We start from the raw sequence: 24,900 nt of genomic DNA on the forward strand, positions 1-24,900 counted from the left end.
GTAATGCGTGCACGCACAGTCTATGAACAGGAGTCGACAGCGTGCCACCAGCCCAGTCCTCACTCAGGGGAAAGGCAGGCTTCAAGGGGAACAGTCTCCCACTGCCTCATCTCCCTCCTGACATCCTCACCAGGCACACACACAGAGTGGGAGCGAAAAATGGTTGTTATCTTATATTTCAGAAGGCAAAAGTCACCATCAGAAACATCAGAAAGCCCCAGCTGATAATCCATTCATTAGCAGTGCCGAGTTCAGTAGGGGTCTCCGAGTCAAAGTTTCCACACGTCACAGTAGATTTCATAGTGGGTGCACGAAATGCAAATGCAGCTCTTTAAGCTGTAGGTTTCTTTTAGCAACTTAAACCACACCTACATTTTTCTTTCCAAGCCTTAATTTTACAAAGAATGTCAGTTATCCCATCTCTCCTATATAATCATGCTACCACATTACACTTCTTTCACCACTTGTGTCCAAGCTTGTTTACAGACATCCAGGAGCTAACCGAATTCACCTGCAAGTATGAATCAGTAGGACTGACACGCATTTTTCTGCAGGTGTCTGAGCCCTTGACTAGTAGGATACTCAGCAGAAAATACCCGAGTCTAAGGCTGCTGCACAGCTCAGTTCAACGAAAGCCACAAACTTGGCCTCTCAAATGTACTTTGCAGAGTGCGTGCAGGCTTAGGAATGTGTCAAACATACCTCTGAAAATAGATAAAGAGGAGATGGATAAAAAAACCCTCTGGCCTTAAAATGGCAGATATTATTGCTGTACAATTTTAATCTGTCATTTCATTCCAGCTTGTATACTCAACACACTGCTGGACTGAGAAGTTACTCCTTAAGTTGTACATGCAGATAAACATTCACATAACTGCCTGGGTCCACATGTCAGTTTCTGCAAGATTTTCATATTATCTTTTATTATATGGTGTTTTTATTTTTTAAATCCTCATTATTAATGCTAAACATTTGAGTTCCTGCCTTTCAACAAAGGGGGAAGCTCAGTTTTCCTCAATGCAATGGTTCTGAACTTGGAGGTACCACCTGACATATTCTAGGACTGATGAGTTACCACAAATAAAGTGTCACATGCTGAAGATGGCATTGTTGCCAGTTCACCCCATCAGCAGCACAGCAGAGCAAACAAGTTTAACAGCCCTCATCTCCTATTCTTTTCTCCTATCGTCAATCCATTTTTACTGTACAGCCACACACTCGCTTGGTGCTTTTGATATGTGTCCATAAAAATGAACTGTGGTGCTTTGAAGAAAAATGTTCATGACTTAATTCTTCCTGCACTGGCTGTCAATCAGACACTGAGCTTATGATGTATACAATCTGTCGATTTTGTAAGCTTCCTTCCTGGAAACAGCAGTTTCAACTGGGTGGGGGCAGGATGGGTGGGGGAAGCGGGACAGAAGAATGCTGTCTGTCTCTCATTACCCATTGACTCCTCAAGCCATCACTTTTGTTGCTGAGCAAACTAATATAGCTCTGAGAGCCACTGGAAAGTGATTAAAATTTGGCAGCAGAAAATCTAAACCACTGGCGTTTCTATAGCAATAGGGAGAGTGCAAAATGTGAAAAAGCCTGTAGCATTGCTGCCATCCTGCTGTGAACCAGAGGTATAGTGCCTCTGACTTTGGAGCCAGAAAGGCCATTTGTATAGACCCCCCCCTTCAAATTTAACAGGCTCTGTTTTAATTCTTGGGCTAACTGCAAATTAAATGCTATTTTGTAAGCTAGAAGATTGCACATCAGCCTATTTTGCTTAAAGATTAGTATCCTCACTTCTCATGCAACAGCCATGTCTTGCCTGTCTCTCCCTCTGTATCGCCCTCGGAAAACCAGGGAGGGATCCTACCAGCAAGGGCAGTCAGTCTAAAGCTGCTAGTGATCTATTGTTTGCCACTGAACTCCAAGTCCAGGCTTCCTTTTGCAGAACTGCAAGTGAATTTGGGTTGAGAAATGGAGGATAAGCATAGCACTCAAAATGATCCAGTTTGGGTTGGGTTCTTAATGTTAGATTCCTAACTAGAAACAGTTTGATTTGCCAAGGCTGCTGAGCAGACCCAGTGCTATCTATGAACACTGAACATTTCTGGAAAAAAAATAATCCTGGCTAATTTTAACTGCTGAAATATGGATTCAAAAGCATAATTATAGGCACCCAGGTATGAAATTGTAGCCATTTTAATCAACTTCTTGCCTTCTCTCCCCCATTTTCTCTTAGGTGGCTAAGCAATTGCAGCCTTCAGTCGTGTGGATTGGAGAGACAGAAAAAATATTTTCCAAAGCAGCACCGAAGGCTGAAGAGGTCAGTTGCTCCTTTTTTATTTCGGTGCAGATAATTTCTCCTGTTGCGTTACAACCAACACAAAGGAACAAGTGTATTTCTTAGCTTAGCACATACCAGTATGACCAGACCTGCCAAAGCTTGCTTGATAATAGCTTGCCTCACTAACAGTTTTTTTCTTTTAAGAGAGTCTTGTGACTTCAAGAGCCCCCAAGAGGTCACATTTCTCTCCTATGCCTATACTTGCTTTATTTAAAAATAGTCCAGTCACTGCTCATCAGTGCACTGAAAAGTAGAAGAGAATAATGGAGAATTTCGAAATATGAGGCAAGAAACTAAAAGTTATGATGAGCTGAAATTGTTCAGCTCTATTAATTTGAGAAATTGGATGGAGCCAAAGTGAACAATGAAGCAACAAGGATAAATTTCCACTGTGAAAACAAAGAGCCTATGTTAAATAGTTATGTTTACAGATTATTTTCTTTGGGCTCCCAGGAGTCCTACTGCCATTCCTTCCTCTCTTGTGTAGCTTCCCCACAAGAAAGAAAATTAAAACACTGCCCAATAGGCACGGCAACTCAACCACTGCAGCAGAGAGCAATTCACCTGAAATCCTGATTAGATTCATGCTGCTTGCAAAATATTTTACTTTTAGAGATCCAAGTGAAAAATTAAACCTTTTTCCTTAAGGTGAGTCCTGTACATTTAGACTGTGGGATGGATACAAGCCTGTATTTTAAAAGACCAATGAAGCATCACCTCAGATGAGGCTGTTACTTCTATGAGGGCTGTATGAGCTGCTAGGTGTGCAATGGTTGATACCCTCTAGTGGTCCCCACACCAAAAGGGAACCTTTCTCTTGGGCTCAAACCTTGACAGCAAGTGCAGATAGGGAGTAAAATTAAGACCAGGGGCCAAAGATTGCCTGGAGTACTCATTATCTTTAACTGCTTTGATAACCACCAGCATGGAAAAATTTCTTGTCCTGCGCACCTCAGTGTCAAGGGTATCACCTCTGCCCCTGCTATCGCATCCCGAGACCTGCAGGCATTTAACAAAAGGTCTCTTGCATTTATGGTTGGAGTGGGTGGTTCCAGGCTTGAAATCACTCACGTCCAAGATAGTTCTCATGGCATAACCAATATTTGGAACCAGAGAGCATGAAACAGGAGGGACAGGTAGTGGTAACTGGCAGCCTGGGGAGCCTTCCTTAGGAGCACTAGAATTTTGGAGAAGATGAGCTAAGCTCAGCCCTAAGAAGCCAAAGTGAGTGGAAGTCACTTTGCTCATCCCAGTGTGACATTTCTGGCACCATGACTCAGAACCTCATAAAAAGAAGCCTTAAATTCTTCAAATACCCACTAAAAAACTAGTCTCTCTCCAGTCCTCCCCAAAGGATGCAAAGCAGTCCAATAGCAACTACGTTATGGTAAACCCAGTTGCCAAGGGTGATGTGGAAGCAGTTCAGCTACTCATAGTTAAACAAATAGGGGTCACTTTCACAGTCCACCCCACTTTTCTCCAGCTCAGGTCCACATGATGGCCAAAATCATAGCTTGCCTCTTCAACAGCCCTTCTTGCTATTGACACATTTCTTTCAAAGTGAAGGAGGTATTATTAGCTTTCAGGACATAACCCTGAAATGTGTGCACTATGGACGTACATTAGTTTCACAAGCATAACAGGAGCTGCTGACACATAAATGCCAGTCTGGCTTAGTAGGCTTAACCTGAGAGTGAGTGTTTAGCTCAGTCTCTGATACTGGTTCAATCATTTAAAATTGAAAAATTAAGATTCCTACAAGCTGAGCAATGAACATAGGCTGTAACCAACTCTAGATCAGTGGGAATCCATGAATATCATTTATCACCCAAATAAATTAAAGTTCTAAATACAGGGGTTAAATTAGGACTTATTTTCACGAGTAAGAGGTGAAATAAGAGTCAGACAGTTGTTTTAAAAATTCTCTGCATCTCCTGATAGTCAGTTTTTCCAGCAGAAGATATACTGCAAGCCCAGAAAACACCATGTGTCACTTGAAGCAACTATTATCGTCTATCAGTCATTTCAGTGAGATGGGGTGCCTCTACCCACCCATCCCCCCTCCAAACCTAAAGTAATTTGATAATTCTCACTTTTCTAGCAATATTGATGTCTCAAAACATCTTGGAGAACACTTGTACTTCCTTCCAATATACATGAAGAGGAGGAAATCTTGAAGCCTATGAGTAGCAACAGATATATATAAATCACAGAGAGTAATTTAGCCAGCATAAAAATGTGTTAAAAACAAAGTAAATCCACATTTCAGTCATTGCTGTGACCAGATCTCCCTGACAGAGGAAGGGTGGCAAGATTGGCTAAAACTTCTAAGGTAGATATATAACAGCAGCTTGTTTAATCATCAGAGAAGTAAAGTTCATTACCAAAAGCTTCCCAACAAGGGAATGGCAAAGTTTGGATGAGAGCTTGTGATCTGAGACAGCAAACATACTGTTCGGACAGAGCAACATCCTTTCTTTCGGAGCAAGAGAAAAGCCAAGGCTTCTCCTTTGCTCTAGGGCAGACCTACTGTGCTTACAAGGTACCTTCTTTGGGAGCAAGTGCAGGCATCCTGCTCTCCTGGGAGCATTGGGTGCATAGGTATGACAAGGAGGGGATAAAAAGATGGCAGCTGGCATTGAGTAATGGCCACAAGAATAGTTAATCCAAGAGCAAAAGTATGAGCTGGATGCACTGTCCAGGCAAGCAACATGCCCATGCTCCGAAGTAGAACCTAAGCCCCAGTGCTAAGACATGTTCAACTCATTATCATGATTAAGCAATTGGCAAACTTAGGAAGATGCACAGTATGACCATGAGAATAAAAAGAAAGAGAAAACAGACATATTGTAATTAAGACAAGTTTAGCTAGAAAATTGCTGTGTGACTCTACCCCAAGACTTTGGGGATTTCTTATTGATTTCCCAATTTCTGCTCCTCTGTAGCTTTCACGCCAAAGAACAGAGTTTTGTCTCCTTTCTGTCAGCCATCTGCTACTGCAGAAAACAAACATTGGATCACAAAGATTGTACATGCAATATAGATTCACAGGTGTTTATTATTGCCTTTCAGCTGAGAAGGTTTGCAGGACATAGTTTCTTCCTTACTGACATTAAGGAAGGCTGATCTGAAATTGAAGCTCAAGTTTCTCAGGTAGTTGCCTACTATATAGTAAAAACAACAAAAAAAAAACCACAAAAAAAAACCACAAGGTGATCTAAAGAATAAAGTTTTCAAGTGAGTGTTGGTGACTTGGATGTTAAGTCTCAGTCATTTCTGAAGAGGCCCAAGTCATTACACTTCTCTGATGCACTATCCTAACACAGTTACTCACTTACAGCTTTATTAACAGTAGAGTGACACCACAGCAATTTGATTAAGCTTCTCCAACCAATAGTCACTTGAACATTATCAAACATAACTATCCAATAACAGGTTTTGCTCGATACTCATCTGTTCTGTAAATAGTAGTTAAATATTTGTTATAAAGTCCAATAGTAAATTATTGCAAAGAAATGAATCCTGAATTCAAAGAGCTTGTGTCCTCAGGTTAGAGCCTCAGCAAGCTAAAAATCACAGTGAAAATTAGGGACTGTATTTTTCACATTTAAACCATGGGCAGGAGTTGGTTTACCTCCAAGAGCTGTGAGGATTCCAGAACAGGTTACATACCCTGGCAATTTTTCTATCTGTTAAGGTTCATCAGGTGCACAGGTCCAAGCAATATTTCTCCTTGCACTGGAAATCAGTATTTCCTTCTTTTAAATGAGTTGTTTCCTTCCTGCTTTTCAGTAACAGGACCAGCAAATTCAATAGTGAAAGGCACTAGCACAAACCCACAAATACCTAAGCAGAAACCAAGTGCTTACCTGACTTTCAGAAGACAGAGGCTTTCTACTCAGGTTCAGCATCTAGTCTGCTTATACTAAATGCAACTAGACTACTAAAAGCACAAAATCCTGTTGCATGTAGCATGTCTACAACTACACCTCGTTAACTCAACTGTCAGCATTAGTAACAACTCTTTCCTCCTTGTATTTACATGTACATGCTGAAGACGAACCCAAAACGACTGGAAAAGATCCTCCCCAAATTCCTTAAGGCTTTGAAAGCACAGGACAGAGTGCTGCTAGTGGGAACCACCAACCGTCCCTTCGATGCTAATGTTAAATCCTTCTGCAAAGTTTATCAAAAAATCATTCTGATTCCTAGGCCCGACTACGCTTCAAGATTTGGCAAGTATTTCAAGTCATCCTCATGATTACTACTGTTTAAAAATCCATGCTTATTTTGTCTGGTTATCCTCAGAACTGACTTTAAACTCAATTCACACCCCAGGTACATCTCAATTCCTGAAAATTTAGGTAATATTGATACAGGCTACCCCCAAAGATCAAATAATAGAAGTGCAAGTTGGGAGAAGAGTTTAAAATACTGCTCAGCAGTGATTAACATTTTTTCATGAGTTTAGTGTGCAGTAAGTTCAGCCCAAGCTGGTTTTTCCCCTGTATGAAGGATAAGATCCTATTTCAGTGCCCATTTTCTATTTTAAGCTTTTATTTTTTTACACAGGGATTCTGAATTTCTGTTACTCCTATGTAGTTCCCATACTCTAAACAATATACTTCGGGACCTCTCCATAAACAGAGCCATGTCTGGAGGACTGAGTTTTGTTGCTATCAGATTCCATTTTTGTACTTACAGATCATGAGAGAAATTGTAGAGGCATCCAAGATTTTGCATGTCTAGTCTATCAAATGTTTACAGTGATAGACAGGCCCTCCCAAAGTCTGACAAATTCATTGAATACCCCATAGGCTGAGACTCAAAGCTTGTAAGGAAAACAGTGTCTTTTATTAGACCAATTTACATGGCTAGAAAGAGACAAACTTCCAGGAATGCAGGTTTGTTTTCAGATTTGAATCACCTTGGAAGCCTGCAATAGCTCACCATTGACTGAGAAGAAATGCTCCCAATTAAGCTTAATAATGTGCATCAGTTACTACAAGAAAAATGGTTGTTTGTCCACATCCTTCAGAAGTGGCTGGTAGAGGGGCTTTTGTTCCCAGAAATATAAATTTTTTTTTTCCTGTGGTTTAATCACAGGTATCATGTGGTTTAATACACTTTCCAGGGTACTAAGGAGTCTGGATGGGGTAACTCATGAACAGAAGGGCTGTTTAGATTCAGTCTAAAGATAATATGGAAAAAAGGTTTGTGGCTATTCAGAATGGCACCAAACACTTCAAGTTAGGACTCTCAATGGTGCGCTTCTCCTACCAGCAGCTCCTAGCATGAATATCTCTATTGATCACCACATCAAGGAAAACAGGCTCCCTTCATGCCACTGATCCAGTAGATCATGTCCCAGAAGAACACGGTAGTAAAGGAAACCACATTCAGTTCAGGGACCTTGCTACACAATTGTACCTTGACTACAATATTGCTCTGCATAGTCACCTTATTACAAAAATCATGCAACTGTATTGTGAAGTCCAGTTTCATACTGCCTTTCATGGAGGCAGCCAAGGTACTGAGAAGATGCATGTTTGGGCAAGCTCAAGACAGGTTTTGACTGCCTAGCACATTGTAAATCTCTCCCACGTTCAATAATTTTCATAGTGTGGATGGGAAATGGTCTCTAAGCAAGCTAACATGTGTTTCATGTTATGTTACAGCTCTGATAAATTGCTAACAGATAAGGGACATGAATAAGACCTAGAGAACAGAGGTGATAGCAGCTGAATTTAGCTGTGTTCGCTTCTGGGGATTGAACTGTCACATTCTGGGATTCTCACCACTCATTTGGAGTAAAAAAAAAAAAAAAAAAATGGGGCCAGCTAAAGGGATTTCAGCTGCAAACTTAAGAATGCCCCAAGAAGTTAACTCTTGACATTTTAAAGCAGATTAAACTTGTAGCTTTACTTCTTCAACATTGTCCCATTTAAGAAAGTGCCTGGCTTGCTCTTTAGCTCCAACCTTCCCTGGAGTTCAATGGAAATATGATCTTTACAGTACAGAGCACTCACCTCCCATTCTTGACAATTTTCAGTGCCAACACCCAATTTGAGAACTAAAGAAACTTGTTTTGACAGAAAACCCACGATGTAACAAACATTAATAGCCACAGTGCACAGCAACCTGTCTGCTACAACCCTCCCTTTTGTTACAAACCAGAATATTCCAATCTACGCACGATGGAAACAGTAAACATACAATGGAAATCGTTAAAGTGGAAGATTCACGATCCTGTACTGGTTTCTTGCTATTAATCACCCAGCAAGTTAGTACCTCCTATTACGCATGATCCTACCTGCAGCCTGCGGCACACAATATATGGCTGCACAGAAGTAGCGCTCACTGTTGTGCGCATCAATTCCTCTTTTATGAATTAGTGATTCAGCCAATAATTATTGAGCATAGATGTAATTCAAGTGGAAGATCACAATTTGCCTGAGTGGAAAATGTACTACAAAGTTGTCAATAGTTATGGGCACAAGTCCATAGTATCGACATCGCAGTCGAAGGAAGAATAAGGCAGGTTTTCTCCGTTACATGAGTGCTGCAACATCCATTACCATTAACTTTCCTCCCAACATTTTCATAATATGAGTGTTCAAATGCACGATACTCAAATCACAAATTGTTTCATTCAAGAACGTTTTTAATCTCTATGCATAATACTAATTATTTTTTCCTCATGTTTTCATATAAGGCTTCAAAGGAAAGCATAGTGAGATGGCATGCAAGTTTTACTAAGTTTCTCTGAGACAGACCATTACTTTACATAGGATAAAACAAGAAGTGTTGTTACTCCTATTAATTTATTTTGGGAGGCAAAATCTCAGGCACTTCACAAACATTAAGAAAACCTTCATGTCACAGAGGTTCACAGCTAGAAGATAAAAACAGGTTCACCATTTAAATAACAAGCAAAATGCCAATCACAGAAATTTACACCTGGCCTTCGCAAGATGTGCCTGCATAGCTGGAAGCCTTTAGCTTCTTTGGCTTCCAAACCAGACATTGAGTCCCCATAGCAGCCCTCAGTTCACCAGAAGTCAGGGTCGTGGAAGTAACAACAGGCTGTTAATATAGCTACTTAACTCTACACACCCAAATGGGAACATTCTGGACAGGTTCTTTTTCTGTGTATACACACAGGCATATTTAAGTAGTTCTTTCCATTTCTACACACATATCCACCTCACTTTATGTGCCCTTAACGACTTTCTGAAAAGTACTGACTGGTAGCCAACAAATGATCACTAATGGTTTAAGAACAGATGCTATACTGCAAATCTACAGACAAAAGAAACAGCAAACAAGGAAGATTTGAGTCTTGGCTTTCCTGGCTGATACCCCTTATTTTCCTGCTTCAACTTCAAAATGCAAAAATATTTCTCCTGTTTTCCTTAATGCATGTCTTCGGCATTCTCTCTTTTTCTGGGTCCTGATGAACAGTGTTATGGAAACACATCATCCTGCAGAACGGTGGAGCAATCACCAACTTGCTGAACATAAGCTGCCTAGCAAAGGTGTCCGATGGTTTCACCCAAGGACACATCATCCAGGCGGTGCAGGCTGTCCTGAGCGAGCTACGCCTCCTACAGATGACCAGGAAGCCACTGAGGACTGCCGAATTCATGACTTCTCTGGCCAGACAGGACCCAGTGTACAAAGAGGAGGAGGAAACATTTAAGGTGACATTAAGAGCTATGTTAACTGGCTGTCTTTCATCGTCCCCTGCCATGTCCTTGTCCAGGCACATTTGCTCTGGAGACCTGCTAATTCTGCTGATGGGTTGGCACATCACTGTTTGAATGATGATGTATGGCTCGACGGCACCAAACACCCATCTCCCCCATTTTGGGATGTTTGGCAGCCCAGGCCACTGGGTAGCTGGATATGCCAGGCAAACAGTCATTATTACAGGCAGCAACTCTGCATGGGCAACACGCCTGGCGTACTGCTTTGCTGAACCTACTGCCCGCACCCAGCTCATGTTGAACAGAGCAACCTTCACAGGCATGGATCAGTTATGCAGGTGCCATTAGTACAACGCATTGGTCCTTTTTCTTTCAGAGCTGACATGTTCAGCAAGCCTGGCTGTGTTATCTTGAGAAGGCAAAAAACCCTGGACATGCAGGGTCTGCAGGGTGTTCCACAAAAGGATCAAGTTTTAAGCCCTTATTTTAAATTATTTCAAACAAGAATTGTCTTATAAGAGTTTTCATTTCAGGGTTAAAAAAAAATAGTTTCTGCTTCAAACTCCATCCCTCTTCCCACCCTCAGGGCTATAAAATCCTGAAGGCAAAACCTAGTGCATTTGAGGTGCATTACATGTACCTCAAATATACATGGATTACCCTGCAAACAACTACTTTTTTCCACATGTAGCTCAGTAATAATTACTCTTTCTTTCCCTAGACAAGGATTATCTTTATGTGGTGGTTAATTCTGCTTCCACTGTATTGCATTTGGTTTTCCTGTTGATAGGAACAGTTTAATTGGACTTAAGTACAGGTCTACCATTTATTTACTGTAGTGACTTCGGTGTAGCTTAGGGACAGCTGAACTGGACTTGAACTAGCTGAGTGCAACACTACAGTTTAGCAGCACTGACACCCCAGAAAAAATGGTACAACACTTGACTAAGGCATTTCAAGCCTACTAAACTCTAGTAAAAGCCTTGGCCACCAAACAGGAAAACCCTGCTGTGTACCAAGAGACCACAAAAGAGTTTTCTCAGTCCCATACCCCCTCATCTCCTACCCAGACCTGCTTATAAACCATCCAGTTCTCCTGGCTGAAAGGTTTCCTTTTCATTTTGCTCTTTAAATCCCCCCTGCTTTTGAATCCCCACAGCACCTCACACAATAAACAGGATGTGGTTTCTCACAACTTTGTCCAAGTCTTCTTCCACTGCTAACCTGATGATAGCGCATATTTCTCCCAGCTCTGTTGAATACTTTCCAATTTCCATTTAGAGCCATTTGGCTCACTCAACATAGGCAGCATTTGTGATATTTGGCAAATTACTCGTTTTTTTCCTCATGCTTCCTATCTAAACCAGTATCTTTCCTCAGGGAAAGGCTAATGGTTCAGTATTGCAGCAAAGAAGAAAAAACCCTATCATTCCCAGCTCCAAGTAGTAATCCATTTTTACCCTGAAACATGAGAGCTAGTATTTAGTGTGAGTTTAACTTGACAATACTATTCCACTTACTATAAATGTGCCTGTTTTGTACAGCATAAAGTATGCAGGCAGCACTTCATTTTGAACACGGCTAAAATGATACCATCCTCAGCGTCCCATGACAATCATTTCCTTGCATTAATTACAGCCCTTAAGAAAGTATTTCCTTTTATCTATTTTAAATTTGTTTCCCTTAAATGTCATGGAATCTTGCCCCAGCACCTGTAATATGGCACAGGGGAAGAGGATTGTCAAAATGGCCTCGTGCATTAATTAACTCCAGTATCTTCATCTCTTCTTGCACAGAAGCCCCTGTTCCTGTGCCTCTGATAGTTCCCATCACTGGACCTTTTCTGTTGCTTTGCTTTGTCCTTTTTGAAGTGGGGCGGCTAAACCGTGGTGTTCAAAGTGAAGATTAGCACTGTGATGAATCTTTGATTTCCATTCACTGGAAACATGAATCTCCCTGTTTGACATTTATATTCTGCCAGTGATCCAAAATGAATATAAATAATGCAAAATTTGTGATAATGCGATTTCTTCATTCAATTTACTCAAATTTCTGCCCCAATTATACATGGACATTTTTTAAATTATAAATTATTGCACCAGTGATTGATACAAATCCTTACACAAAAATAACAGTAGTCCTAGAAGAGGAGCAAGGGGCAGTCCACTAGCACAGTAGCTCTGCCTGGCAGTGACTGGTACAAAATATGTATAATATGTAAGAAAACCCATACCAAAGACTGTGGACATCATTCCTCCAATAATCAAACATTTTACTCTGATCAGTCACTTACTGTCAGTAACTTATGTCTCCAGTTCATATGCTAGTGCATTAGTGATAAATCTACTTTTATTTTAACTATATCTGGGGAGCTGACTTCATTAATCCCACATAGCAGTTCCACTAGCTAAAGAGTGAAAAGCAGCCGTTAGGGCACGCTAACAGGCAGATTAATTTTGTGCATTGAAATATATGCACAAAGAACTGGGAAGAGAACAAGAGAAGCCATCACGAGTCACTCAGCTCCTCATGCCACGTGCAGAGCCCTTTATCAGCAACCCAGAGTGGGCAGCGAGATGATCTCCCCAGTCCGCACCCACCAAACAGCGCTTTCCACCCTACCAAGGTCCCAGCAAGCTGTTGGCAGGGTTTTGTTGTTCTTTCCATCTCGCACTTAAAGTCTGGAGAGCATTATACCCAAGACAACAAACCTGGGGGGAAATAGGATTTCTGTGGCCTCATGGCCTATCATGCACGGAAGGCCAGAGTCATTGCTTGATTGCTAGCTACTCTTGGGGACGTCAACTCCTCCCTGAGCCAACAGTCACAACCACCACCTTGTCTTTCTTACCCCACTCATGTGAAGGACCAGAAACAACCATGTCCAGACCTCTCCCTACCCCATCCTGCATCCGTTCCCCCGACACAGAAATAGCTTGGCCCAAAACCATCTTTAGGACAGCAAAATTTAATTGCCCAGGCCACTGCATTAAAGGCTCAGGGATTCCCACCTCCATCTAGAAGTGGATGCATGAGAGGTTGCACGATGTTTTAATCTGTGGAGTCAGGCTTCTAGGAGGAGGGCTGCTCAGCTAGTTCAGGCAATTAGAGCAGAGATCAGGGTTAGGGCTGCCCAGCAGCCAGCTGGACATTGGACAGCTCTCAGACTTCATTTACCTGCTGACAGTATTTAATCTGCCAGACAAGAGAACCAAATAGGGTGCCTGTCATCAGCCCCTTTCTGGGACCCAGAGGAAGCCTTTAAGAAGCATGACACCAAGAAGGACCGTCTGAGGCCAGGAAAGGAACATCAAGGGGTTTTCTTCCCTATACGCTTCCAATACCTCTTCTCCCAATTACTTCTCTTGCTACTGCCTGTCTGTAACACATACTGGGAAACTGGACAAGGCAAATTCCTAGGGGTAGCCTTACCAGGCTCAAGTTGGAGGCAGCATTTTGGATGGATCATATGGAAAAGGCAGATTTCACAGAATGCCGCATTGGTAAGAAGGGTGAAGATGACAGGGGCCCAATCGAAGGGCAGAGGAGTCACAGTTCTGGCATTAAATAGTGGTCTGTGGTCAGCAGAAAGACATTCATTCCTGGGGCAGCACATGGATGAATACAGTCAAGATGGAAGGTATTTTATCAATCATGTCAACACCTAGTGGCATTTTAATCTCTGGTGTAGGCAGGCCTTTGTTGATAAAGGTTCCTGTACGTACATATGGGGAAAGACTAATTCCTACAAACTACTAACTTTAAAGCATTGCCTTCTCCTTCACTTTACATTATTTTCACATGGCCTAGAACTGCCTTGTTGACATTGCAGTCCAGGAGCTTGGCAAGTTTGCAGAGCGACTATACCAAAATCATTTACAAGTCACAGGACTGTGAACAGGCATCTGAAAGCAATAAACAGGTTTTTAATGTTCGGGGTTTGTTTTGCTTCTTAAGCTCTCTCATTGAAATAAAAACTGTCTGGATTGATTTGCAGAGCCATGAGAAGTATATGCTTTGTCTATTGCCAAGTTTCAGACCAGAGGGAGTTTTGACAAGAGCTATATGCCTCAGAAATAGGGTTGATCATAGAAGTTCTAACATTTCCATAACTATAGCAACACAAATGGCCCAGCTAAGTATTCCTGTTAATGAGACACAATTCAAGCAAGCAATTGCTATACTTCTTGTTATAATAATGTTCTCAAGAGATGGGAGGATTTCATTTCTGCTTCTCCACAAGCCAGCCAGGATTTTAAGAGGTGGGGTTTTTTTAAGGAATGCTCGATTGTACTAGTAAAAAGTTTAAATGTTCTTTTTTTTTTTTTTTTTAAAGTTTTAATAAAAACATACACATGCTTTTTGATTCTCCAGGCTTGGTATGCCAAGACACCACTGGGTAAAGCACGCATCAAAGCGCTGGCAGACAGTGAGAAAGCAGAAAAAGGAAAAACAAAAAAAGGAAAAGGGAAAAACTAACTTCCTCAAGAATTTTGCATCTGGCAATACCAGCCACAGCTCTACTTCATGGGAAAGAGGAAGACATTAGGAAAACAGACATGTCAGAATAGTACACCCCAAGTTATAGGTATTCCAGGAAACACAACTCCTTTCTGAATGAATTTTTAAAAGTTAAAAAAATCGGGTAAGACATCAATGTGACAAGTAGCTCTCAGAGGATAAAGAGTTAATGACCACTAACTTGCTCAAGCATTATTTATTCTAAGAGATTTTAGGGGACAGAAGGGTTCATTACTCAGGACTGTAACATGCTATCAACTTTTAGGCTATACTCATTTATTTCAGCAAGTAACTCTCCTTAAAAATTGATGTCACATTAATGTCTTTCATTACTTTAATATCCTATATGCTTTATAAAACTAACTGCTTTATATATCTGTAGGTCTAATGTGTTACAGTTCTCAATAAAACTATTACAGCTATAAAGACTGCTTTTTAATTGCGATGGATTATAAGACACTTAATGCAATCTACCACAAGCTGAATATTTACATAGTCACATGAGGACCAGCACTGTTTCACCTTTTGATGCCTTTTCATGGACAAATTCATACATGTGGATCTTAGCAGAAAACATTAATAAGCAGCACAAAAGCAAAGCAGTCAGGTGGTGTTCATTTTGGTGGATGTCCTGAAAGTCTGTTTTGCAATAGAAAGCAGTGCCCAATTGCTTTGTTTGCACAAATAGCAATGTATCTGTTGCTTAAAACAAACCCCGTGTGTAGCAAAGCAGCAGCTGTAATGGCAATCTGGAATAGGCCTGTTGAGCTTTCTAAAAGGCTGTTTCATGCTGTGTTAAACCCAATCCGGAGACCTGCTTCAGCTTCTTCTAAATCCAGTCCTGCAAGCTCTGTTTAAGTAGCCCACTGGTGAAAGTCTGCCCCACCACATTCAGACCCCACGCATGAAGCCATGCGCAGATGCAGCTTGTGGGACCACAGCAGCTCTTTCTGTGTGCTTGAGCAGGAAAACCTGAAGCTCTGTGGCAGGCATGTCTTCTGCACAGAAGGACCTAAGACACTTGGAGGCAGAGATTTCCTGGTCTTAGGCTTTGATGTAGTGTCTCCTACTCAACAGGGTGCATTAGGCCTAATATCAAAATATCACAAATAGCAAGTGCAGGGAACTAAACCGTCTCGGAAACACAATGCCAATGCACCAAGTGGTCCATGATAGGATTTGATAGTGTTTCAGTTGATAGGCAATCTTGTTTGTGCACAAATCAGCAATTTTGGGGACAAGGTATTTCTAAACAGTGGTTAGAACACCCTAAAGCTTTGGAACATCTTACATGACACTGATGGAGCCAGCACCACCTTTATGTCAAGTGCAGGATCTCATTCGCTAGAGTCTTCTACAGATAAAAGCCACAAATACCTGTTTTCACCTCTAACTGCAGCCTACCTATGTTGACTTGACAATAGGTAACTCACAATACCTATTTTAACTGGAAACACAAGGCACATCATCCCCAGGGAGTCAAAGGACCTCTCTGTACCTTCTCTATAGACAGACTGTGAAGTAGAGGAGGGCTGCATTGCTGTAGGAAGCTGCTCAGGTTTCCTCCAGACCAGACCAGGCCAACCTGCCTTTAGAGGAGGGCAGGCTGACGACAGCACATCACACATACTCTGCCAGTTACAATTCACTCTGAGTATAGCACTGCTCACTGCTTATTAAGATCTTACTGACAGGTCTTCTACATAAAAGGTAATGATCACATTTCAAAAATTTCTGCATCTTAGTACTATCCCAACCCCTTACTCCCCTGGCTTCCCCTACTAGAACAGTTATTTCATCAAAAATATGATGGCAAGTGACTTGTCCTGGTTTCAGCTGGGATGTAGTTAGCTGTCTTCCTAGTAGCTGGTACAGTGCTATGTTTTGAGTTCAGTATGAGAAGAATGTTGATAACACTGATGTTTTCAGTTGTTGCTCAGTAGTGTTTAGACTACAGTCAAGGATTTTTCAGCTTCTCATGCCCAGCCAGGGCACCTGACCCAAACTGGCCAACAGTGTATTCCATACCATGGGACGTCCCCTCTAGTTTAGGAACTGGGTGGGAAGTGGGGGCCAGGGATTCGCCGCTCGGGGACTGGCTGGGGGGCGGGCGGCGGGGGGGGGGCAGGTGCCCTGCGCATCATTTGTACATTCCAATCCTTTTATTACTACTGTTGTCATTTTATTAGTGTTATCATTATCATTATTAGTCTCTTCTTTTCTGTTCTATTAAACCGTTCTTATCTCAACCCAGGAGTTTTACTTCTTTTCCTGATTTTCTCCCCCATCCCACTGGATGGGGGGGGAGTGAGTGAGTGGCTGCATGGTGCTTAGTTGCTGGCTGGGGTTAAACCACGACACTTGTAGAAAACATGCTCTTACCCAGAGTGTCAGTACACAACATGTTTTAGGACAGAAACCCTGCAGAAAGATGAAAGACCACCCAAAAACCTACTCTAACAAAGCTTGCTCAAAGGGGATCGTATTGAGCCTCTCCTGCTCCTAAGAAGAAATCCAATGGGAAAAGATGCTCCTGGAAACAGCAAAGTCTGAACAAAAGCCCAGAAAGATTCCTACAGGCAACTAATGGCACAGAAAACGATTCAAACAATCATCTCATTGAGCGCAGCAGAGGGAACTGGATGGCTCTTGTTAATAAAGTGAATTTTCTCCCTAGGGGAAGAATAGGCTGCCATGCTATCACAGCACATAGGATAGAGCCACCCCAACTGGGGCTTTTTGTGGTCCTCTTTGGCTACATTTTGCTGTCCAGTACAGGGCTCCCCTGGATTTCAGCCTTTCAACCTTGAGGCTGCATCTCCAGCCCTGCCAAGGGGATCCAAACAACAGGAAAAGAGATGCTTACTGGATCTCCTGTGTGCTATACCTCAGGATATTTCTGGTGTACACAAGTCCTTCCCCCAGCCATCCCAGCAGTAATCCAGCTGCTGGAGTCTTGTCATGACCCACACAAGGGACTCCATGAGTATGAGCTGCCAGCCCCTGGATTTAATCACTTGCAGCAGAGCAGCTACAAACTTTGGCTTTCCTTTCTTTATTCTTTCTTTGCAGACACTTGCTTGTGGCAGGCTGCTGGCTTCCCAAATTTGGCAGCACATCCAAATTAAAAGGTACTCTTCAACTTCACCCTCGGTGAGGGGAGCCAGACTCTCCAAAGATGTGGCAGGGTTTGTGTTAAAAACCTCATCTCTGCTCTCATCTGCAAGAAAACTAATTTGGATAATTCCGTCCTCAATCTTGCCGACAGTGGAATACTCCTCTCCACAACAGGTTTGACAGCAGAATGTGATGTGATGAAAAGACCGCATTTAGGTTGGACGTAAGCAAGCCCATTAACTAATATTTCAGCAGGTTCAGTGCAATCTCAATAGCAAAGTAACACGCTGACTGGCAACATCCATCTCCAGGGCATGACTCCGACCCCATGCAGAAAGGATGAATGAACCTCTAACCATCCCAGGTGTGCTTGGCAGGGCAGAAGCCTGCAGTTTTTCTCCAGTATTCACCAGTTTATGGGGGAAAAAAAACACTGGGGCAATTTAGCCTTTAGGTGTAGCTTGCAACAGTGGCTGCTTTCAGCGTAAACTGCATTTCTTCCCCACCCCCCCAGCCATGGAGATCTGGAAGCCACAGCTGGTGTACCTACAAACAGCTCCATAGGTGCAGGGGGGTGACAAAGATGCAATAAAGCAGACAAACTGTGCCCTGTGTAGCTGCCAAGCCCTTGCTCTCCTTTAGAGCCCTCTCAGTGGGAGGTGGGGAAGGAAGGATGAGGAGCAATTTTAATGCTATTTATAATTATTATTACAGAAAGTGCAGTTACTTGAAGTTGTTGCATCGAGCAGAGCCAACACACAGTAATTTCGGTATCAATAGCTGAACTATTCAATTAAGCAGCCCCAGCTGGACCTCCAATGCCTGTCCTGCTGTGAAGCTAACAGTGCTCTCACAAACAACACTGCTAGAGATGCTCTACCAGGCCTGAGTAGGGCATCTCTACCCAGAGATCTTTCACCACAGAAAAAAAAAAAAAAAAAAGATTGTGGCTTTGCTAAGCCCAGCTGCAAGGCAATTGTGCTCTGCTTTCCACCCACAGCAATCCCAAAATCTGACCAGGGAGGAAAATCCCTCTTGCTACACCCTGTCCCCTACTTAGTTTCCAGCAAGAGATGAGTTTTGGGAGATGGCAGAGTGCCAGGCTGCTTTGCCTCCTGGTGTGGTGGTAGGAGGTAATCCAGAAGCACCAGCAAAGTTGAGGAAAGAAGCTGTCACACTCATTTATATATGCAAGTGATCTAGAGAATTATCGGCTAAATTATTTAAATGTCCCATTACTATTAAATTACTGGGCATTCATTGTAAGAACAGTCATAATACAGTAACTAATTTGGTATTAATGTGAATGTCAGCGTTTCATTGCAGTTATTTTGTACTTCATCATAAGATAATTTACCAATAAATTAATTGGCTTAATTGCTTCCTCCAAACCCAGGAGAACTACATATGACGTGACTTTCTAAAAGTGTTCATTCTCACTCCCCATCTTTCTGCTTTAACCACACCAAGTGGGAACCCCCCCTTTGAAACACTTGGGGAGGAACAGCCGAGAAAGAGGGAACAAAGTGTGACTTCACTCTCCCAGAGGCAATAAAGTCTTGGCATAACCCCTCCTGTGGATTTTAATGTGCTTTAAATATAGCCCCTGAGGCCATGCTTGGAGCAGGAGCCCAGGTTTCAGTTCCAGCTTTGCAGGGTCCTTGGTGGTGGGCAAGGAGAACAGCCCCAGCACCCTGCCTCCATCCAAGCACCTGGGAGCCATTCTTACGCACCTCCCCTGTTGTACAAATTCCCCTCATCACCTTTGCCTCCCCAAAATGCCAATAAACCCCAATCCCCATCACCTGGGCATCAGCCAAACCAGCCAGAGCAGAGACTCAGGCTGCGGCTGACAGGCCTGCTACAGCTGGAAATAAGTTGCTACCAATTTGCCCCAAGGCAAAAAAAGTGCCATAATTAGAATTTCAGGTGTGTAGGGGATACCCTGCCTCGGATAAGATGTCTGCCAATTGATTTAAACCCTATCAATAAGCCTGAGAAACAAGCAGTTTACCATAGTGCTTGGAATAGGATGAATAAGAAACCAAAACCAAGTGGAGCCTTAAGTCCTGAGGCATCACCTCCACACTGCTCTACAGCACCCACCAAGTGCCCAGGACAGAGCTCCCGCCACCCCTGTCTCTTTGCAGATTCCAGTCTCCATCCCTGTTGGCATCCGTGCAGGAGATGCCTCTACCTCCTGGGGACACAGCCGGCCAAAGGCAGCCCCAGTCCCGAGCAGCCAGGCAGGAGGGCTGCATCCTCGCAGCGAGGAGGGAGGGAAAATGGCCCTCGCTGGGTAAAAGGCAGCCGCCGCCGCCATGAAGTCATGCTTTCACGATGTGCCTTGAGTATTATTAGGTCCCTGGCTTATGTCAAGAGCTCAGGTTATGCCGCTGTGGCCAAAGCCCTTTAATCAGACACTGTAACTCCTGTTAAAAGCAGTGCCAGCCCTTGTCTCTGATCCCTGCCAATTTTGCATGAGCTATTTTGCCTTGCTAGCCTGTACCGATTTAGAGATAGGGTTATTGGGAGCAACCGCTGCCTTCCTGAAAGCAGACTCCTCTAGCACTGGGATTTTACAACCAGCACTGAAGCTCTCTGGCAACCGCAGCAAGTCTCCCAGAGCTCCCGCCTCTCCGTTCCCCAGGAGCTTAGGAAAAGTTTACTGCTGTTTTGTTCTCCAGGAGATGGAAAAAAGCTCCTTCCAAAGCACAGTGGGTAAGGACAGCTGTTTTCTCCAGTTTCTTGGTTTAAACGTTTTTTAACAAATTTACAGGGCTCTTTTGCAAAGCACTGGGAACAGATTGCACCGGCCTCAGCACTTTGGCACTTGCTCCTCCACCATCAGGGAGAGATCAGCCCAACTGCAAAATGCTGCTAAATCTTTATTTATGATAATTCACCCCAGTCCTGGGCAGTCTGCATCATGCCAGGCTGGCAAACAGTCCAACTCCAGGTGGGAACAGCCCACAGGAATACATCTCCTTCCAGCACACCCCAGAGACAAGTCCCAACCACAGGGCACCTGTTGTAGCTTATTGTTTAAGTTGCCATCAGAATTAAAAAACAAGCCGACATTTCTCAGCAAAACCCCCCAAATGTGGTAATACAAAGTGAAGCTGACTGTTCTATTAACTCCCATCCTGCATCAGCAATTTTCTAAAGTGTAGAAACATTATAATTGACTTTTCTGCTAGTAGCAAAATGTCATTTTTTCTTAATACTTCCTAAGTCAGTAATGCATTTCAAAAGCCTCCAATGCCACTACCACAACAGGACTTACAAATTAGCACATTTTCAGCTTTTCATTAAACACAATACCCAAAAAAAGTCTCATCATATTAGGGTTTCTCTCCTCATTATTGAAAGTACTGCGACTTTGGCACTTCGTGCAGCAAATTATAATGCACTCAGCCTGGGTCCATTGTAAATCAGGGCTTCAAAAAAGGTATCATGTAGTCGGGCCCTCTTTAAGCACTGAAAATATTGGAGTCTATTTGAAAACGCCTTATGTAGTCTCTCACTAGCCTTGCAAATCATCACAGCACCGGGTAGATCTTCCTTTTATTTTTTTGCCTCATGGCATCAAGCCATTTCTATTCCAGCCAGAAAAAGAGGATTATTTCTTGCTGGGATTTCAAGAAAACCCTACACCTAAGATAACAAGCTGCATAAAATCCCCAAATCATTTAGGGCTCTTGTTCAGCTTTGCACAGCTTCTGTGAGGCTGTCCTCTTCAAAGGAGAAGGGGTTTCTCCAGCCGGACCCCTGGCTCACTGCCCTGGGATGCCCCCAGCCAACGATGCTTTTCAGAGGCCACCACGGTGCAATCAATGGCACAGTGCCTACACGGTTCCGGCAAATTCCCGAGCTCCAGGCTGAAATGCCGCTACCCTGGGAGGATGCTGCAAAAGAAGGGCCGTTTCTTTTGCAGAGCAAACAAGCACCATCCTATTTTTGCGTGCCGTTGCCTCTTGCAAAAGCACCAAACACAGCCTTGGTTGGCCTTTGGCATTACAGCCCTCAGCTAGAGTACCCTTTCTTGGCAGGGGGGGGGGGGAAAATAATAGGGGTTGTGCCAGCATGGCTTGCACCCCGCTCCTGGATGCCCCGAAACCAGGTGCCGTCCCAGGGCAGGGCACTGCCAGGCTCTGCTCCCACCTACCCAGCAGCCTTAAGGCCAAAGGGTGGGAAATGCAAACTCCACACCCTTTCCCATTTTCTCAGTCCTCCAAAAAAAGGCTAGTCACATCCCTAATCTCCTCTGCACAATTTCCAACAATACCAATGCTGTGCAGTTTCCCATAGGTGGGATGCCCCTCTCCTTAAAAGTATTCATGCTTTAAGTTGCTCAAACTAGCAAGAAAGTCATCATTAGTAAGACAACAAAGTGCACCCAGAAGCAAAGGGGAAGAGAAACATGAAATAAGGCTGTTTGTTTGCTTCTCAGGAGGGCAGCTGCAAGCCAGCAGCAAGGTAAAGGCCATTTCCTAGCATCCTCTTCTGGCTCCCTTGCTTTAGTCTTCTACTCAGTTTCCCCATCAGAGAAAAGGCAACCAGCAGCAACGCAAGGCAAGGATTAATGCAAACACTGGGAAAGGGTGAAGGACAGCTCACAGCACAGGCAACAGTAGCACCAAAGCCCAAAATAAGCAGCAGAGAGCAAGGAACTGGAACAAGGAGGACCTGCAGAGGACAACCAAATACTATCATCATAAAAAAAAAAAAAAAAAAAAAAAAAAAAAACAACCAACACAAGGAACTCACCTGCTCTCCCTTGCAGCATCTACAGCTTCTGCACAGATGTACTTGGTGTGTGGACCACAAGAAAGGAAAATGATTGTAAGCAATGCTTTGCCCAAGAAACCACCCAAAGCCCACAGCCAACCAGTAAATCCCAAGGAGCTCAGGGGCTGAGGCTTTTCTCTGGCTCGGTGGATCACCTGCAAATGGGAAACCCAGACCACCTGCTGCCCTCACAGCAGGAGAAACTCCTCAGCTGCTGCAACGGGCCAGTTAGCAAAGCCAACAGGGCAAGCAGGTCATGAAGCCTGAGGACCTCAGCTGGTTCTCCTCCACCATTTTCTCTAGCAGGTGTCCAGGGTGAGGTCCCAGCATCCACATCAGGCTGTCACAGTGGAGTGGGACTTTTGCTTCCTAAGTAAAAATAACTCAGTATCAAACTCCAGGAAGAAAAAAAAAGATGGAGAGGAAAGAGAATGGGCTGAAACAAGAGCAGAAACACCAAGAAAGACTGTTTGAAAAGCAAGGGAAAATCTAGGCATCAGCCATTAAGACTGGATACTGTGTGATGGGCCAAGCCCTAGTCAAAGCTTGCTGAGAGGTGAAGGGTTGGGTGCAATCCTGTCCTCGGAGGGGTGAATAGACTGGAGGATTAGCAGGAGGAGATGGAAATCATGCAAATGAGCCCTTTCGCCAGCAAAGCCAATACCCCCACTCAGCACAATGTTTGGCTAAGTTACACCCATAATTGCTCTAATTAAAGGTGCACTCAGATAGGCTCCATCCCAAATGCCATTGCTCAGACAGCTCCTGAAAAGCCTCTCAGGCAGCACCCTTCGGGTGGGTGATGGGTAGAGAGAAATGCGAAAATGCATCAGGCCAGCCCAAAATCTGGGGACTCGGTTGCATCATTTCAAAGCCTGATGGAAGCCTGCACTGGCGTGGTGGCCCCCCCATCCTACCCCCCACATTAGCCTAAAAACACCCATCAGGGAGCAACCCCTCCTCTCCCATCGGGGTGGGTTGGAGGGGTCACGCATGCGGGCACACCGTGATGCCACCTCATGGCCCAAAAACCTGCCCCATCCTTGCGTCATTTTCTCCAGCCCAGCCAGGAGATGCCTCCATCCACGAGCCCCTCGAGCGGGGTCCTGCCTTGAGCCAGCATTTCATTTTAGGCTTACAAAGCCATCCCCGCTCCATCGCCAAGATAAAGCTCCCAATTCTGGGATGTCCCTAACCCACCGATGATGTGTCACCCCTGCCAGCAGGCAACGCATCCCCCTCTGCCCGCTAACAAAGCTTCTCGTGGGGGGGTGGCGGGGGCAGCCCAAAGCCCTGTCCCCCCTGCCATTGCCCACCCAAGCCACCCTCCACCTTCAGCAGGGAAACTCCTCGGTGTCACAGCTCGAGGAGGGCAGGGATGCGGCAGCGGGGGCAGTGCGCTGACAGCTCACCCCGCCGGGTGCTGCTGATGTGACGGATGGTCCAGGTGCCGTGGCCGGACCCCAAGAACCGGCTGCCTCATCCCACCGCAACAGCAACCTGTAATTTCCAAGGCAGCGTTTCCAGCCTGTACTCCGCAAGTGATGGGAAGGGGCGGCAGGAATGAAGGCAGAGCTGAGCAGGCAAACCAGATGGCTCTCTCGTTAAAGTGCAGCTGCGCCAAGGAGAGGTCATAGCTGTAATGAATCGGGCCGAGTCCCCACTAATTAATGCTGACAAGCAAAGTTCAGATGTGTCCACTGGTAAGGAATAAATCAATCCCCCAGAAATGGATATGGCCAATGAGGGATAGTTGAGTTTGTTCTTCTGCATCCCAGAGGGCAAGCAATTATCTCCATAACTTTCTAGTTAGGGTGCACTTGGGAAACACATCTTCCGATCCATAAATACCTCCTTTCCACAACTACGTTACACTTTCAGGTGTCAAAAGCTAATTTTTCTCAGGAGCAAAACAGCATGGCACGAAATCGAGTGAAGGGCTTGTTGAAGCTCGTGGTGCCGTCCAGCTCCTCTGTTTCCACGTCCCGTAGCATTTTGGCAAAGAAAAGCCTGTTGGATGGCAGCGATGCTCCTGGTGGAGATCCAGCTAGGGAATGGGGTGAATCTGATTCAGTTTTTGAGTTTGGGGAAAGGGACTGGGGCTTGAGTCCCGAGGTACCCAGCACTGGCTCCTCACCCTATAATCGTTTATAAGTCCCTTTTTAGGTGGTCAGCCTGTGAGCAGTGGTGTTGACACGTGGCACATCACACTCCTGGTGTCTCCCATCCCAGGAGGGGGTCCTGCATTACGGACCCTACAAGGAGCCTCTAATCTCTTCCACCTTCTTTCCTCCCTTTACTCCTCCTCCCTGGGACCACAGCCCCCCCCAGGGATGCCATGGTGGGACTCACTGGCCACAGGGCACCTGGCAGGTGGGGAGGGGGTCACCCATCTTGCACCCCCCTTCTCCAGCAGCCGTG

General features: G+C 44.2%; 1 protein-coding gene across 1 annotated transcript in view; it reads left to right on the forward strand.

Moving 5' to 3' along the window:
• Nucleotides 1-24,633, forward strand: part of IQCA1 (IQ motif containing with AAA domain 1) — a 111,359-nt gene extending 86,726 nt beyond the window's left edge. The window contains exons 14-18 of the mRNA XM_010577995.1: nt 2,237-2,320; nt 6,399-6,576; nt 9,806-10,044; nt 14,425-14,502; nt 24,361-24,633. Coding sequence (XP_010576297.1) covers nt 2,237-2,320; nt 6,399-6,576; nt 9,806-10,044; nt 14,425-14,502; nt 24,361-24,633 — 852 coding nt within the window. The remainder of the gene's footprint in view (nt 1-2,236; nt 2,321-6,398; nt 6,577-9,805; nt 10,045-14,424; nt 14,503-24,360) is intronic.
• The last annotated feature ends 267 nt before the right edge of the window (nt 24,634-24,900 follow it).

This window comes from Haliaeetus leucocephalus, unplaced genomic scaffold (assembly GCF_000737465.1).
Source record: "Haliaeetus leucocephalus isolate CR32 unplaced genomic scaffold, Haliaeetus_leucocephalus-4.0 Scaffold587, whole genome shotgun sequence".
In the NCBI taxonomy this organism is placed as follows: domain Eukaryota; kingdom Metazoa; phylum Chordata; class Aves; order Accipitriformes; family Accipitridae; genus Haliaeetus; species Haliaeetus leucocephalus.